Below are 16031 nucleotides of genomic sequence, written 5' to 3'. Positions count from 1 at the left end.
GACAATATGGGATTAACTGTAATTATTGGCATTTTAGAGGTTTAGAACAACATGCCAACAAAATATTTATAGTTTGGCTCACATTTCTGAGTTCTCAAAGGTAAATATCTAAATATTTCCAAAATATAGAAGAGCAAATTGCAGCAATTGCCTTAAGGCTTTTGACTACTACAAATAATTTTGTATTATTTTCTAATTGAAGTTAATCCTCTCCTCTCTCCTCAGTTGTGGAGCCAGAATGTGAAAAAAGCTCAGCTACAACATATTACTGGTACAGAGAAGCACTCAATATTTCTAATTCTATATCTGAGAGTGGAGGTCTGAATTGGAAAATGACCATCTGCTTGTTAGCTGCATGGGTTATGGTGTGCCTGGCAATGATTAAAGGCATCCAGTCTTCAGGCAAAGTGAGTATTACCACCTATGTTCTTATTCACCACACCCCTTTGCCTATTTTACCAAGGTTTGCTAGAAGATATGACTCATTGTGTGTATGTTTCTTTATCCTTTCAAGTAGAAAAATGTTGGTATAATAATTTTTAAATTATAGTCTGCTAAAAACAAAAACCATCTCTGAATAAAAGAAAGGATTATCATGGCATGAGAACCTTGATCTGTTTTCATTTGCTATGAATAATACTTATAATTACATCTCAGCACATAATTAAAAAGAATGGAGTGGATTTAGTAGCTCTATTTTTGAGCACAGTTTGCTTTATTAATTTGATTTTGACTAAATCCGAGAAATAGGGAAACAGTAAGTTCAAGTATCAAACATTTGTGATATAATCGTATGGAAGACTCTTAACAGCAAGAAAAAGATCACTCAGACAGACTTACAATCTTTTAAGGGAACTCTGAGTGAACAGACAGAGCTGAACAGTTTTGCATCACTGAAGGAAGATTGGAGCTGATGTAAAATGAGACCACTGAGCAATTGGGGCTCAGAATAGAAGCCCCCACTAGTATAGAAGATAACATGGCTTTATTTGAAGAAGATAGAAAGAGTGGAAAAGAGAGCTATAATAGAATTATTAAAATTAATCACCTAATTAACCATGCTGGGGAAGCAAATAATCAAGCAAAATGAGCAAAAATGTTGGTGCCATTGGCGTTGACTCCTAGTGATCATGTAGATTTTCTCCTGGATGAACACAGTAGTAGCACATCCAGAAAGTATAATTGGTTGATTTCAGAGTTCCACCCATTTTTATGCACAGTCAGTCAGGGCAGGATGGTTGAGAAAGTTTCTTTTGTTTTTAAAATGATTTGCTTTTAATATCTTTCAGGTAATGTACTTTAGCTCTCTTTTCCCTTATGTCGTACTTCTGTGCTTTCTAATCAGAGGGCTGCTTTTAAAAGGTTCACTGGATGGGATTCGTCATATGTTTACTCCAAAGGTAATGCTTGATCGCTTCTGATATCACTTACTATTTACCTTTCAATAGCTTTAATAAACTTGTAATCAGTTAGAAGTCTACTGCTTTTGGATACATGTGCTGTGGAAGATAGTTCTAGCTCAAATATATAAAGTCATTATTATTATGTTTTTAAACTACATTATCACTCTCAGGATTAGGACTTTTCCATCTAATAGGTATTGTCCTTGATTCTTGATTCATACTCACTTTCAGTGGTTTGAGTTTACAGCAGTAAGAAAGGGACCCAAAACATTGTATTGGCGTGCTTGATGAAAGAAAAGAAGATAGCTTAGCCTGGAACAGGATAACAAATTTATGTTACTCTTATAATGTAAGTTTCAAAATTAAATAAATAAATCCTTGACACACATATACCCTCATCTGATTCCCTTTTCAGTATTTGTGTTCTAATGCATGGATTGATCCAAATGTGGAGAAGGAGATAGGACTCAGCAGTATGCCCCGTTCTCTTTCATAGGGTTAAGGAGTGAAAGCTTAAAGGAAGATATTTAATAAAGCTGTGAGGAGTGGCCCAACTCCACATTGGGGAATAGCTTCAAGGCTACAGCAATCCGATTCAAAGTGATGCGTCAACTTGAACAATTAACTAACTCTGCCCAAACCAGGATAACCCAACATTTAAAAGAAAATGCTTTTTTATTCTGTTGTACCACTTCAAATGGGCACTTCAATCAAATTTTGATCAAAGCAAAATGCCCCCTTTGAAGACCTTCACAGCTGCAGCTATTACATAATCTAAATTATCTTAGTACACATTTGAAAAGTGATTAACATGTTGCAATGTATACATCTGATTTGTACAAGACAATTACAAATCTATCTTGAACACTAAGTTGTAGCAGAATCTTGGAAGCATTATTCAAAATGTAATAATTATAAAGTAAACCAGAGAATGATGAAAAGATTTAGGAAAAGTCACCCGGGAAGTCTGAAACAGCAGTTGGAAAGAACTAAGATTTATGTAATCCCTTTATATATGACCCTCAGTGATTGTACATTTTAGATGAGCAGCTTGTTTAGACATGTAATAATCATTTTGAGAACAGTCAGATACAAATATCCCTTGTATTAAATATTTTTGCAGTAATCTTCTTCATCTTCTGCTGCCAACAGTTATTTATTTCCCTCCTTTATGCCCATCACTTACCTTAACCAGATCAGTTGCCTTGCCAGATATACAGGGAGGTAGGAGCTGAATATCTCCTCAGAATTTGGAAGCAATAATTTGGCTGGATTTTTCTCAACTACCTATTATTTTAAAGTCAGGTTTCTTCCCATGCAGAACACCATTTGACTAGGGCAGGGGTGTCAAACTTACATTGTCACAGCAATGTCACATGACGTATCAGGCCTTTTCCCCCCTTTCCTAAACTAGACATGGGCATGGCTATTATGTGATGCATCCGGCCTGCAGACCGGGAGTTTGACAGCCCTTGTCTAGGGAGATTGTCAGTTATCCAGGTCATGGTTGTCCCAAAGGTGCTTTTTCAAGAGGCAACTGGACTTTCTGGTTCTTTTGAAGATATTTTGCTTCTCATCCAAGAAGTTTCTTCAGCTCTGAAGAAGCTTCTTGGATGAGAAGCGAAACGTCTTCAAAGAAAAATCAGAAAGTCCAGTTGCCTCTTGAAAAAATACTTTTAGGATAGAACACAATATGTTTCACTAAATCAGAGGTGTACAATAAAGCCTTCATTGCTTGTTTTTTTGAGTGCTGGAATAGGTGACATCTATAATATAGGAGGGGCCAGTCTGACAATTTTTTTGTTTCAATTACAATAAATGGAATATTTTGAATCATTATGGCTATTTCCATGTATTTCAGCTTTAAATCAGATGCTTCATTTAACAGAGCTATATCAAGTCTAAGAAAATTCTGTGTTATAAACTTGCAGTTCATTGTCATATCTGATAATTTATAATGGTTGCAATGAACTGAGCTACCATCCCAGTATTTTCACTATATGAAATGCTTCTATAAAAGTAAATTCTGAGCCATTCTTAGTTCAATATTGTCTACATTGACAAGCAGCCAGTCCCTTGGATTTCAGGTCTTTGCCAACCTACTTGAGTCAAATCAAATCTTTATTCTGGTCAAAGACTAGTATAATTCTATCTGTGGCAAAATTGATGCTTTTTCACTGATAACACCTGTTAATCCTCCATCCTATTAGAGGTAATTATAATTGCAATTTCTAAGGAAGTGAACATATAGTTGCATCCTTAAGTCCATAAATTCATTTTTCATCAAATAATGAGTAAAAAAAGCAATACTTGAACCCCAAAACTCAGAGAAATGTGATTACTGACATGTTGAGGGGGAAAATAAAACTAGAAAGAATTTTTCTAGGGTAAGATTACATGACTCAAAACAGCATTAAAAGCAATTGGAAAGTGAGAATAAAAATTGGGCATATAGTGCCATCTAGTGATCCAACTATGGTATGTCAACTTGGAAAGATTAGTTCACATGTGATAAATCTCAATATAAGTATTTAGATAGAAAGCATTTCCTATTATTGAAATGTGCATTTTTAGAGCTCTATTAGCTTGGAAAAATATTTGAATTTGCTTTTATTAAAAGAATGCATTATGTTCAAAAAGAATACTGAAATAATGGGCTACTTTAAAATTTCTGTTTGCTAGATAATACTACTGACATTTGGCATACGTCAAATTCCATAAGCTGTGATCTTAGATCTGCTTTCAGTGGAATAAACACCATCGAACTAATAACACGTTCATCAGATTTGACAGGCACAGATGTGTGGCCATAAGTCCTGCTTTACCTTTAGCTAATGAGTTGTTCTGTTTTCACAAAGTAAAATTTACATTTCCGTTCAAGGTCTGTCCAAGGTCTGTACTTTCTATAATTGATATAAAAGTGAAAAATAATTTTAAAAATTCCCCAAATCTTGGGTTTTCAAGAAATGTTACACATATTGTTGAATAAATCTTTCATATATTAAAACCACATTTTTCTCAAAATCCTGAAAAAGATTTTCTTCTTTATATAGGAATCATAATTTTACTGTGATTTTGATTTGGAGATTAAGCAGCAATTAATAATATATAATTCAAATCAGTCTTTTATCAATTTAATTCTGCTGGATTGTTCTTTGTTATTTCTCTGGGCAAATTCCAGTTATCCTTAAGAACCATATTGACAGTATTATTGGAATTTTTATATATGTAAATGGAAAACACTAGGCAAATTTTTAATGTTAGCTTTATGTAACATTTGGAATATGTTTTAGCTATTTTTCAAAACAAATAGAGGACAGAATATACTCTTGATTATCTAGTGCAGTGTTTGTTTGTCAAACTTAACTTTAAGATGTGTGGACTTTGTCCCAGAATTCTTCTTGCTAGCTGGTGAATTCTGGGAGTTGAAGTTCACCTATCTTAAAACTTCTGAGGTTGACAAATACTGATCATTATCAAATTGGGCTGAACTGTGTGTTATCACTGGAAAGTGATATTTAGAATGTTTCCTGATTATTTGTTGCCTCTGTTTAACAGAAATGCTGCATTTTATAGTTGACTTATATTGTATCTGATTTCAAACAGCTTGAAATAATGCTGGAGCCTAATGTCTGGAGAGAAGCTGCTACTCAGGTGTTCTTTGCCTTAGGACTTGGATTTGGTGGAGTCATTGCCTTTTCAAGCTACAACAAGAGAGACAACAACTGCCATTTCGATGCTGTTCTGGTGTCCTTCATCAATTTTTTCACTTCTGTGCTGGCAACTTTAGTGGTGTTTGCTGTTCTGGGCTTCAAAGCAAACATCATAAATGAGAAATGCATTGTCCAGTATGAATATTTATTTATTAATTTTTGTAGAATATTTCTCTTGGGAATTTCCATTCTTATTCTTTTGTGTGATTGTATGCCTTTGCGTTTTTGTGTTTGTTTTGTAGAAATTCCCAACAAATTATCAGCCTTCTGAATAGTGGAAATCTCAGCCAGGCTATCATACCTCATCATATTAATTTATCAAGTATTACAGCAGAGGATTATAATCTGATTTATGATATCATTCAGAAAGTTAAAGAAGATGAATTTCCTCTGGGTTTGAAACCATGTCAAATTCAAGATGAACTTAATAAGGTTAGACTGATAATTCAATCCATGATACAAAGTTTACATATGACCAATTGTTTTAATAAGCCTCTAGCCCTTTGAGAATAGCTTTGCTTTTCATTTCCAAGGAATGTACTAAATCAAAACTTTGCCTCAAGTTTCCTTGTCTATGTTTTATCCATTCCCATACCTATCCACTTCATAATTGGAACAATTTACTGCTGATGTTAAGGAACACAGAAAATCCATAGCTGGTACATTAATTTTTCAATGCAGTAAGCCATTAGGGGCTTATATTTATTTATTTGTTTATTTACTTATTTTTTACTAAAATTTATTGGCACCCATCTTACCATAGGGCAACTCAGGGCAGTTTACAGTCATAAATATATATCTACACATATACATTAAAACATAAATAAATCAAACATTAAACTGTAAGGAATATGGGGAAGGTGGGGGAGGAGTAGAGGTGCTGGAATCTGTGGTTATTTGATCAAACACCTCCACTGTGCTATTCACCATTGGGGCCCCAAGCCAATTGGCAGAGTTACATCTTTAGGTCCTTATGAAAGGAGCTGTTGGGACTCACCTCACATTGATTCCACATGGCAAGAGCAACAGCAGAGAAGGCCTTCCTCCTGGATCCCGCCAGCCAGAATAATCAGGTCGACAGGACCCCCAGCACACTTCCTCTGCCAATGAAAGTGGGATGAACCATTATGTCAGGCTTATGGCAGTAATGAACAAAGAAAACTCTTGGAATAAAACAATAATCAGACTATCATCTGATTCAGTTTAGCTGTCATAACTGCTCTAAGCAGTAGCATCCATTCCTGGTTCTCTTCACTAAGTGTGTTTCAGTGTCTCTACTTTCTTTTCAAACTTCCTCTTCTTGACCAATTTTAATCACTGAGATTTCTCCTTGACAGGCTGTTCAAGGAACTGGTTTAGCTTTCATTGCCTTCACTGAAGCCATGACGCACTTCCCTGCTTCTCCTTTCTGGTCAGTGATGTTTTTCCTGATGCTGGTAAATCTAGGGCTTGGCAGCATGTTTGGAACAATTGAAGGAATCACTACACCTCTAGTTGATACCTTCAAAGTGAGAAAAGAAATTCTGACTGGTGAGTTGGCATACATTTCTTTCTTTGTATTTGAAGTTGTCTACAAGAAAATGGCCTCTACAAAGTAGCCTCCTAAACTGTTTTTATATTAATGGAATGCTTTTTACCAGTAAAAAAGGTGCTTTTACTCTTCTTTGAAACCCTTCCTATCACAGGACTGTTCAGAAAAGATTAGAAGCATGTGCCAGTTACTGCAGGGCAGAGATAAAATTGCCTCCCTTTGATGATTGATGTGATTCTGTCAACAGACAGCCACATGTATTTTATTAGAGGTGTGCAAAGCATTTCAAGTGCAACATTTTCAATAGGCTGTTCTGGTTTCAAAGGAAGTGCTCATACTAGCATTTACTAGCAAGGTCAGAACAGTAATAGAACACTTCCTATGAGGATGGAATAGTCCATCTCAAATATGGAACAGCTGCTTGAAGACAAAAGGGGAATTTCAGAAAGTCAAATTATTCATATGGGAATTATTTAACATACTTTTAGGTTCTGTTAATCCTTGTTCTGAACATTTAGACCTGCTTGATTGTTACCATGGCTGGCCATGAAGAGGTGCTTTGGAATTAGTATAAAAATCAACGTTTCTTTATGTATGCAAATGAGTACGCCTCTGAGTAAGGGCTCACTCCGCGTGACTGCCTAGAGAAGTCCTTAAAGTTTCCTCTACAAGGTTTTTCAGAAGTTATTTGCCATTGTCGTCTTTCTAGAGCTGAGAGAAAATGACTCAAGTCATCCAACTAACTTTGTGAGCGGCACTGAATCTTTTAAAGTGTCACAGACTCTTTTTGGATAAAGAAGTTTCCTATAGGATAGCATGAATCCAATTTTTGAAGATAGCTTATCACACAATCCTACGATCTTTCTTTTAAAACAGAATTTTGTCTTTTTTTTCTTCACACATCTTATGCAAATTTCTCTTTTTTTAACATTAGTACTCTTCCATTGAAATTTTAAATATTAGAACCAGTTTTTCCAAGTATTTAGCACAAATGTAGGTATCCTTTTTGGTGGATAGGTGCATTTGTGATGTTGATTGCTTGTTATAAGTGCTCTTAAAAATAGGTGCTCTAGGAAATTTCCTAATTAAAATATAGCTGACATGACAGATATCAACAGGAAAAAAAATCCCCTTTTTTTCTGAGCAAGTAAACATAGCCTCTGTGGTGACTCATAATTATATATTCTAAGAATACTTATGGAGATCATAAGTATTATTTTCAATAAAGATCACTCTAGATATTATCCGATAAGGCCAAAGGTGTTTCTAAGCATAATAGTGCCTAAATTATATTACTGTTATTTTACTGGTTTTCTCTGAGTGTTTCTACTGAGATAAACACTCAGAACAGATAATAGGGTTTAAAAATAAATACAGGTAATCCTTGACTTATGACCACAATGAAGCCCAAAATTTCTGCTGCTAAGGGAGACAGTTATTAATTTTTGCCCTCTTTTACCACCATTCTCGCCACAGTTGTTAAATGAACCATTGCAGTTATTTAGTTATAATATGGTTGTTAAGTGAATCTGGCTTCTCCATTGACTTTGCTTGTCAGTTGGTCGCAAAAGGTGATCACATGGCCCTGGGACAGTGCAACCATCATAAATATGGGTCAGTTGCCAAGTGTCTGACTTTTGATCACGTGGCCATTGGGGATGCTGCAATGGTTGTGTGGGCAAAATGATCATAAGTCTTGTTATCCTAATGGGATAAACAAAAAGAAAAATAGCCAAGGTGTAGTTGCATCTCAGAAAGAAATAATGACAATAATATCAAAGGGATTAATGGATATACAACCTCTACACTTTCTTTTCTTTCTGTTTTCTTTTAGTCACTTGCTGTCTTCTAGCATTCTGCATTGGTCTCATATTTGTGCAGCGATCTGGTAATTACTTTGTAACAATGTTTGATGACTACTCTGCTACACTGCCTCTACTTATTGTGGTCATTTTGGAGAATATTGCAATGAGTTACGTTTATGGAATAGACAAGTAAGTGCACATACTACATTCTTTAATATGCAACACTACTAATAATTCTGAAGGTTGAAATTTTGTTCTAAAGGGCAGGATTGTCCTGTTTATGGGAGTGAGTAGAAGGTGGCAGAAGGCAGGGAAAATGAGAGAATAAAGAACACATTTTATTCCCTCTAAGGATCATTGTCTCTGGTAGGCACAAATACCATAGAAGTCAACTGTTTGCAAGACCAACATTACATAGATTTATTGAAACAAAGCTTGTATGTAGTTGTCTCTCTAATATATTACTCAATTCTAGCCCAACTTATATTGAAGATATATATCACTAATTGACATGAGTTTGTCAAGTATAATAAAGAGAGGCCAATTAAATTAGTAATACTTACCAAAAGTTGTCTTGTTGCCTTTTTCATCCAGAAATATTTTGAAATGTAGAAAAGATAATGGGAGAAATAGCATGCAAAAAGCAACACACAAACTGTCAACCTATAGAATCGAGACAATCTTACCACACCCACACCCTTGTCCATTTCACAGAGAGCTCTTTTATGTTTCTTTTTTTTTTTAAAAAAAACAACAAGTTTTATTTTCAAGACAAACAATACATAAATACACATAAACACAAAACATAAAAACATAAAAAATCTCCTTTCTGAAAGTTGCTTAGTCCCGGGTTAAAACTCTTGGTACAGACACAAGTTCAGTTTCATATTCATTTTACATACCATTTCATATGTTATTAACATTTTCAATTTTCTATATAACTTCTCCTCTCCTTTAAATTTTCTCAATTTTATTTTATTTTTTTTCCCCTCCTCTCAATTCATATCCTAATATTTATTATTCTTTGTCTGTTCTATTCCAGCCAATCATTTATTTTTCTTCTTTAAAAAAAAGAAGAAATACTTCTCCTGTACACTATATGGAGTATGATGCCTTTATCTTTTTCCCTTATATTTATAATACCTAATATAAAATACATAACATACATTGGGATTCTGTCTGGTACATTCTAAAATTATACTATATTATCAAAAATAATACAAATCTATTCATTAGTATTGATATTCATTCATATCTTAGACATTTAACTCATTACTTTTCAATTAAATCACATACTTTTATGAGAGCCCTATTTTCCATAATTATCCCCCCCCAACATCACATATTATAGCTCAATATTTCGTTGAAATGTTCCTCCTTCTTCTACTTCAAATCTCATTTCACAAAAGATTTTGCTAGTATACCATGTTCTAATCATTAATTTTAACAATCATTTATATCTTAAACATTTTATCCATTTCAATTGAATATCATGCCTTTGTGGGAACACTTATGCTTTCCACGATTATTACCCCCCACATCACAATCTTGAATCATATTTCATTACAGTACTCTCTTTTTCTTAACAAAAATTTCACTTATTTATGTTAGATCATATTTTAAGCTACATATTATTTCTAATTTTCTATAATTACTTCTAAATACAGATATAAAAATGCAATCTTATGTACCTTTCTAGAATCCCATTAACAATAAGATCTATCCATTATCTCTGAAAAACTTTTGCTTCTTAATATCTTGCTCCCCACCATTAGAGCTTCTCATCCCTTCCTTTCTCCCTTGCTTCTTCTTCTCCTTGTCCTCTTTAACCCCTTGTCTCTCCATCTCCCTTTTATTCTGCTTTCCCCCTTTCTGTTGTTTCTTAACATAATGTCCCTTTTTCACCTTATTCTTCTCTTTTTGGGATGTTTTTTCAGATCTTAAAGATCTCTTTTCCTTTTTCTCTTGCTTTTTCCCGTCTCCAATCAAAGTCCTTTTTTCATCAAAGATGGCTTCTTCTTCTTCTTTGTCCCCATCATCCTCATTCTGCTTCGCATAAATATAAACCGCCATTTCTAAGTATTGAAAAATAGTGCCAAGTCCATATTCCCCTCCTTGTTTTTCTCTTTCATATTTTTGATATATAAGTTCCAATCCATCCACAGGTGATGCCATTGTGTAGAGAAAAAGTTTTTCCAAACAACCACCCAGATGATTTAATCAGAAATAATTTCCAAAGGTTCCAAAATCACCAAACAATCCAAACAGACTGTTTCTTTTAAATACCTTCTTCTTCTTCACTTTTTCTTTCTGAGGTTAAAGTAATCACAAATCCTTTTCAAATATATTTTTGGAAGTTTTTAAACTCTTTGTAATTCTAGGCAATCTTCTCCTTATTTTCAAATTTTGCTCTGATTTTTTTTTCACTCTCCCTTCCCACTCACAGCCAAAAAGATTTTTTTTCCCGCTGTCACTTTAGGAAGGAGAGTAGAACAAAGAAAAAAAAACTTTCCCCTTTAGGGTATTCGCAGCTTGTGACTCTCACAAGGAACAATATATCCTTAACAGCTTTCAAGGTTCCAAATCACTTTCTCCTGTCTTGTCCCGGTTAAAAGCACCTTTCACTTTCTCCAGCTTTCTCCCTCCTGCACTTTCTTACCCGGCTGCAGCTTTCTTCGTGGCGGCCATTACTGACCGCCGTTCCTCCGCCTCGGAAAAGGGAGTTTAGCCGGCTGGGGAGGGGTTTGCGGCACCCCCAAACCCCTTGCCGGATCCCCCCTATCTTCAGCTGCCTCTACGGGGCAGCTATATCCCCCAGATCCAAATGGATCGGGGGAACCTTGGCGGCGAACGCAGCAGGGATCGCACGGTTGCAAATCCCTGCCGCCGCCAAAGGCTAGCAAACCGGAAATCAGAGCTCTTTTATGTTTCTTATTTTGAAAGCGAAAAGTATTAGACTCTGACCAACTGGCTTTCATTAATCTTTCATGGAATTGTGTTACAATCCAGAATACAATTTGGAGAAAGGTTGAGCTGGTCATGGGTAGTTCTTGATAATGGAAGTTCACTTTTATGTTCTTCTGATCTTTGGTACATTATTCTTTAAGATAGTGTTAAAACTGTACTAGATATATACTGCATTTGTTGACCTTGTTACCCATCACAATTGTCAGAAAGGGCTATTTATTGAACAAATTTGCATGGAGGTTACATTCCATTCAAATATACTTAGTGCTTGGTTTCTGGATATTTAAAGCTTCCTTCAGGAAACTACCATAATAGCTGGCAAACATTTGTGCTGGAGTTGATGAGTTAATTATGAGACACAGTGACATAATTTCCTATGTCTTATGCCAGGCATCATAAAGAACACTTAGATAAGAAGCATATTTGTGAAGGTAGCACTGTGTTTTTGAAATTATCCACATATACTATATATTTAATGGGAAAGGTATATGTCATTGTTAATATTTTTAAATTTTAAATTAACTAGAATGTTTTGCTTTAATTCATATGTTTTAGTCTTTCATATACAGTATGTTAGGGTGACAACTCTCAGAATATCCATGTGGCTATTCATTGGAAACTAGAATTTTGGGAAAAGACTAAAATAGCTTTTGAATTAATAACCATTTCTCCTGTTTTCCAGATTTATGGAAGATTTAAAAGATATGCTTGGCTTTTCACCAAATCAGTTCTATTACTATACATGGAAATATATTTCCCCTATTGTTTTATTATCTTTGCTGGTAGCAAGTATTGTCCAGATGGTATTAAGTCCCCCTAGTTACAGTGCATGGATTGAAGACAAGGTGAGTGATGCCTAAAAGAGAGGGAGGGAGGGAGGGAGAGGCAGAGAGAGAAAGAAAGAACATGGAGCATCAATAATACACACACACACACACACACACACACACACACACACATTCCTCACTGAGAACCAGCTGAAAGTCCTTAGGATTGTCCTCTGGGCAGGAGGAAAGGGTATAAATTGTAGATGAAGATAAATATAATGACGACAACAATGACAACTCTCTTAGTAAATCTCTTAGTAAAATAAATTGGATGGGGCAGAGATGCTCTAGTGTAGGGGTCCCCAATCACCAGTCTGTGGCCTGTTAGAAACCAGACCGCGTACCAAACCCTACTGTAAATTGTGCATGCAGGGGTCTAGGTGGCACTCTTCTCCTACCACCTGGTCTGTGGAAAAAATTTCCACAAAACCAGTCTCTGGTGCCAAAAGGGTTGGAGACTACTGCTATAGTGTCAGTAGACAGAACTTCCACTCATACAGGCATGTGAGGCAGTTCCTAAGCACCATTTTATTTTCCACACAGTTGCAAGACAAGGCTTTTAAAATTTATAATATTCAAAATGCCTCAAACAGTAGGAAACATTTTTAGGGTTAATCATAAAATTAATTCTTTGGATTAATTTGTGATTGAACACACTATATGACTGAAACAATAGCTAGTCATCACACATTTAGTCTTAGGATACTTAGTTACTGCGTGCGTGTATTTCAGGAGTTCTCTGAACTCTGTTTAAAATTCTCAGAAAATGGACCATAAGGTAGCCTTAAACAAAAACAAAAAACATATTTAAACTGGAATTTAGCAGTTGAAAAATTCTTCATTGAAAAGGAGTCACAGTATGATTGGATTCTGCTTCTTACTCTATGTAATAAGGTAAGCTTTTCTGGCTGACCCCATGTTTAAGCCATGATGAAAAATCTCTAGCCAGTAGGATCAGGTTAAGTAGGATCAGGTTATGAGGCATTTTTACTCACTCGTAAATCTTCTTTCAAAGCCTTGCCCATATGCCTTTCCAAGACAACAGTCATAATTTGGGTTTCATTTCACCTCACCTTTTCCATCCTAAAAAGTCAATGTTGCTTCCTAGGATTGAGGCTAAACCATTGATAAAATGGTAGTTGAAGAGAGAGGGCAGTGTAAGTGTTGGCTTATCATGAAAACATGTGCTAATGATACTTCTCTTGGACCATGCAGGCAAGCAAGGAGTTGCAGAACTACCCAACATGGGGGCTGGTTGTTTGTTTCTCTCTAATTGCTCTGGCAATGCTCCCCGTCCCAGTTGTCTACTTGATTCGCCGCTGCAACCTTATTGATGACACTTCAGGTAGTTTGGCAGCTGTTTCCTATAAAAGAGGGCACATTATCAAGGAACCAGTGAATCTTGAGGGAGATGATACCAGCCTGATACATGGAAAGAGTCCAAGTGAGGGGCCTTTTCCAACCTTTGGCAAAAACATTTACCGAAAACAGTCTGGCTCTCCAGTAGTGGACACTGCCCCCAACGGTCGTTATGGTATTGGCTACATAATGGCAAACATGTCAGATATGCCAGAGTCTGACTTGTAGCTGCTAAGCAGTATTGATGTCTCTGCTTCTATTAAGCTACTGAACATTTGTTCTCTTAAGAGAAGTGATCAACTTTCCTTCCTAGAGTGCAATCTCAGGTGCCCCATGACTGCATCCTTCAAAATATCATGACATGTGGTACAGAAAGCTTCAAAATATCATGACATGTGGTACAGAAAGCTTGAAAAAAATTCCCTTTGGCTTGATTTTCTGGTTTCCATTTGTACTGAAGGGAATGCACATATCTATAAATTAGTGATGGCCTAGCTTTGTCAAAAAATGCCAATTTTTAAAACAAAATTATTTTTGCATTTAATTTGAATTTTTCTATCTTTAAAGTACAGGTGTTACCTCAGTTTGTAGCAATTTTTTAAGTGAATTCATATTTCTCTACTGCTGTAATTGGAAACTCTTCCTTTGTTCCCACAATTTAAGTCCCCTTCTGTGTATTGGAAAAATTAGTTCCAAAGAATTCACCAAACCTGTATTTACTGCACTTATTTGTACATATGTTTTGTAGATACCCTATACTTTTTTTAAGCTATCACAGTTGCTTAGGCTATTTGCTGAGTTTTAAGAAAAGGAAACAACATTTACCCTGCAGATTATTTTCTTACACTTAATAGCTGTATAGAGCAGTAGTATTAGACTACCAAGTATGATTATGCTGGAAACACAGAATTCCTCAGCCTCTGGGGAACTGCATATGATGTGGCTGTATTTTACATACTGTATTTGGTTTTTCAGTGTGAAAATGATATAAGCATGAGTCGCTCTGAGACTCTTACGAAACTGTGCAGATTCTGCATTTTTCTAAGCTGTGTGCCTAAAACAAACATACAAAAAAAAAACTCCTCTTCCTAATATTTATTGTGGTTACAAGATTACATACATTATATTTATATACAATATACTTGTAATGTACATATGTATAGTAATAATGTATGTAACTGCTTCAAACCTTGAAGCAAGATGGCTTTTTAAAAAAATATGTTTTGCTTCTGTTTTCAGGCAAGGAGGAAATCTCCTCAGCCCAGTCAATAATCATCAAGCACTGTATGCCATTACATTTAAACTAAGAATAAAAGAGTGAAAAATGATTGCTTTGTATTTTCTGTAATGTGGCTACCTGTGTATGTCTAAAAAAAATCATAGAAGTGTTTAATACCTTGAAGAACCCTATGTTTCAAAGCCATGCATTCTCATATTGTCCCCATAAGAAGGACAATCCCTCCTATATTCTTCAGCTAGCATCACTAACTGGAGATGATATATAATTGTAATCTATCAGATCTTGAAGTTGCCAGGTTGGGTAAAGTTGCTATAACCAGTTTCTGCAGAGTAATAGGAATGACATTTTTCTTACTGATTTAATATTACCAGCTCTGCATTGTTTCTGCTGCTCTCCTAAGAAAACTTCTGGGCATACCTCTTTAAGAACAGGTAAACATGCATAGAACACTTGAAATTATTATTTATTTATTACCATTTCAAGATTAGAAAAATATTTTAAGTAATATTTTTCTCAGAGAGCAAAGAACAGGATGGCTTAATATAGGATGACATAAAACATGTTTTTTTTTACAATAGCCTATTGTAACTTCTGTGCTTGAGATCACAGAAGTTAGGAAGCAGCTGATAGGATGGATGGATGTTTCACCTTTATTTCTCCTGTTGCATGATTTATACACATGCCATATATTCATGGTGTGAATGTTTCTGTGTAAGTAAGGGTGTAATATTAATTCATTCCTTTTAGAATGATCATCTTACAGCTCTGCAGAGGTCTCAAGTAACAGCCCATTTTAAACAGCTGTTATGAAATAATTCAGGAGAGCTACTCATGACCCTTTTAGCCACAACAATTCCATGCCAGGACCTTCCTAATGATCTCAGATCCAATTGACCATGGAGATCAACTGAATGACTTAGACTTTCATATTGGGCTGCAGAAGTGGAAGAACTCACATAACCATTAAATATAACTATTAAATGGCTGCAAAGAAATACAATAACTCTTATTTGTCATTGCCATGTATTTGTAATCTAAATTTTATCTACCAAAACAGATCACAAGGACAAAAGATGCCCAGCATTAGCATTCAAAGATAGGCTGTTGACAATACATTCCCATACACCTGTATACTGTTTGTATAGTCTTGCCCACTTCTGAATACAGCTGCGAGCAAATATGTGCT

General features: G+C 35.4%; 1 protein-coding gene across 1 annotated transcript in view; it reads left to right on the top strand.

Annotated features, from left to right (window-relative positions):
• The window catches only part of SLC6A15 (solute carrier family 6 member 15), a 37289-nt gene extending 22356 nt beyond the window's left edge, over positions 1–14933 (top strand). Inside the window, exons 5-12 of the mRNA XM_026667679.2 lie at positions 226–407; positions 1290–1400; positions 5010–5251; positions 5359–5548; positions 6454–6646; positions 8482–8641; positions 12102–12264; positions 13462–14933. Of these exons, the coding sequence (XP_026523464.2) occupies positions 226–407; positions 1290–1400; positions 5010–5251; positions 5359–5548; positions 6454–6646; positions 8482–8641; positions 12102–12264; positions 13462–13833 (1613 nt within the window). The 3' untranslated portion in view covers positions 13834–14933. The remainder of the gene's footprint in view (positions 1–225; positions 408–1289; positions 1401–5009; positions 5252–5358; positions 5549–6453; positions 6647–8481; positions 8642–12101; positions 12265–13461) is intronic.
• The last annotated feature ends 1098 nt before the right edge of the window (positions 14934–16031 follow it).

Source organism: Notechis scutatus, chromosome 6, assembly GCF_049901735.1.
Source record: "Notechis scutatus isolate UNSWTSFEM ecotype Mainland chromosome 6, rNotScu1.2, whole genome shotgun sequence".
NCBI classification, from domain to species: Eukaryota; Metazoa; Chordata; class Lepidosauria; order Squamata; family Elapidae; genus Notechis; species Notechis scutatus.
The sequence above is the reverse complement of the archived record's forward strand: the minus strand, read 5'-3'. Positions and strand labels throughout refer to the sequence as shown.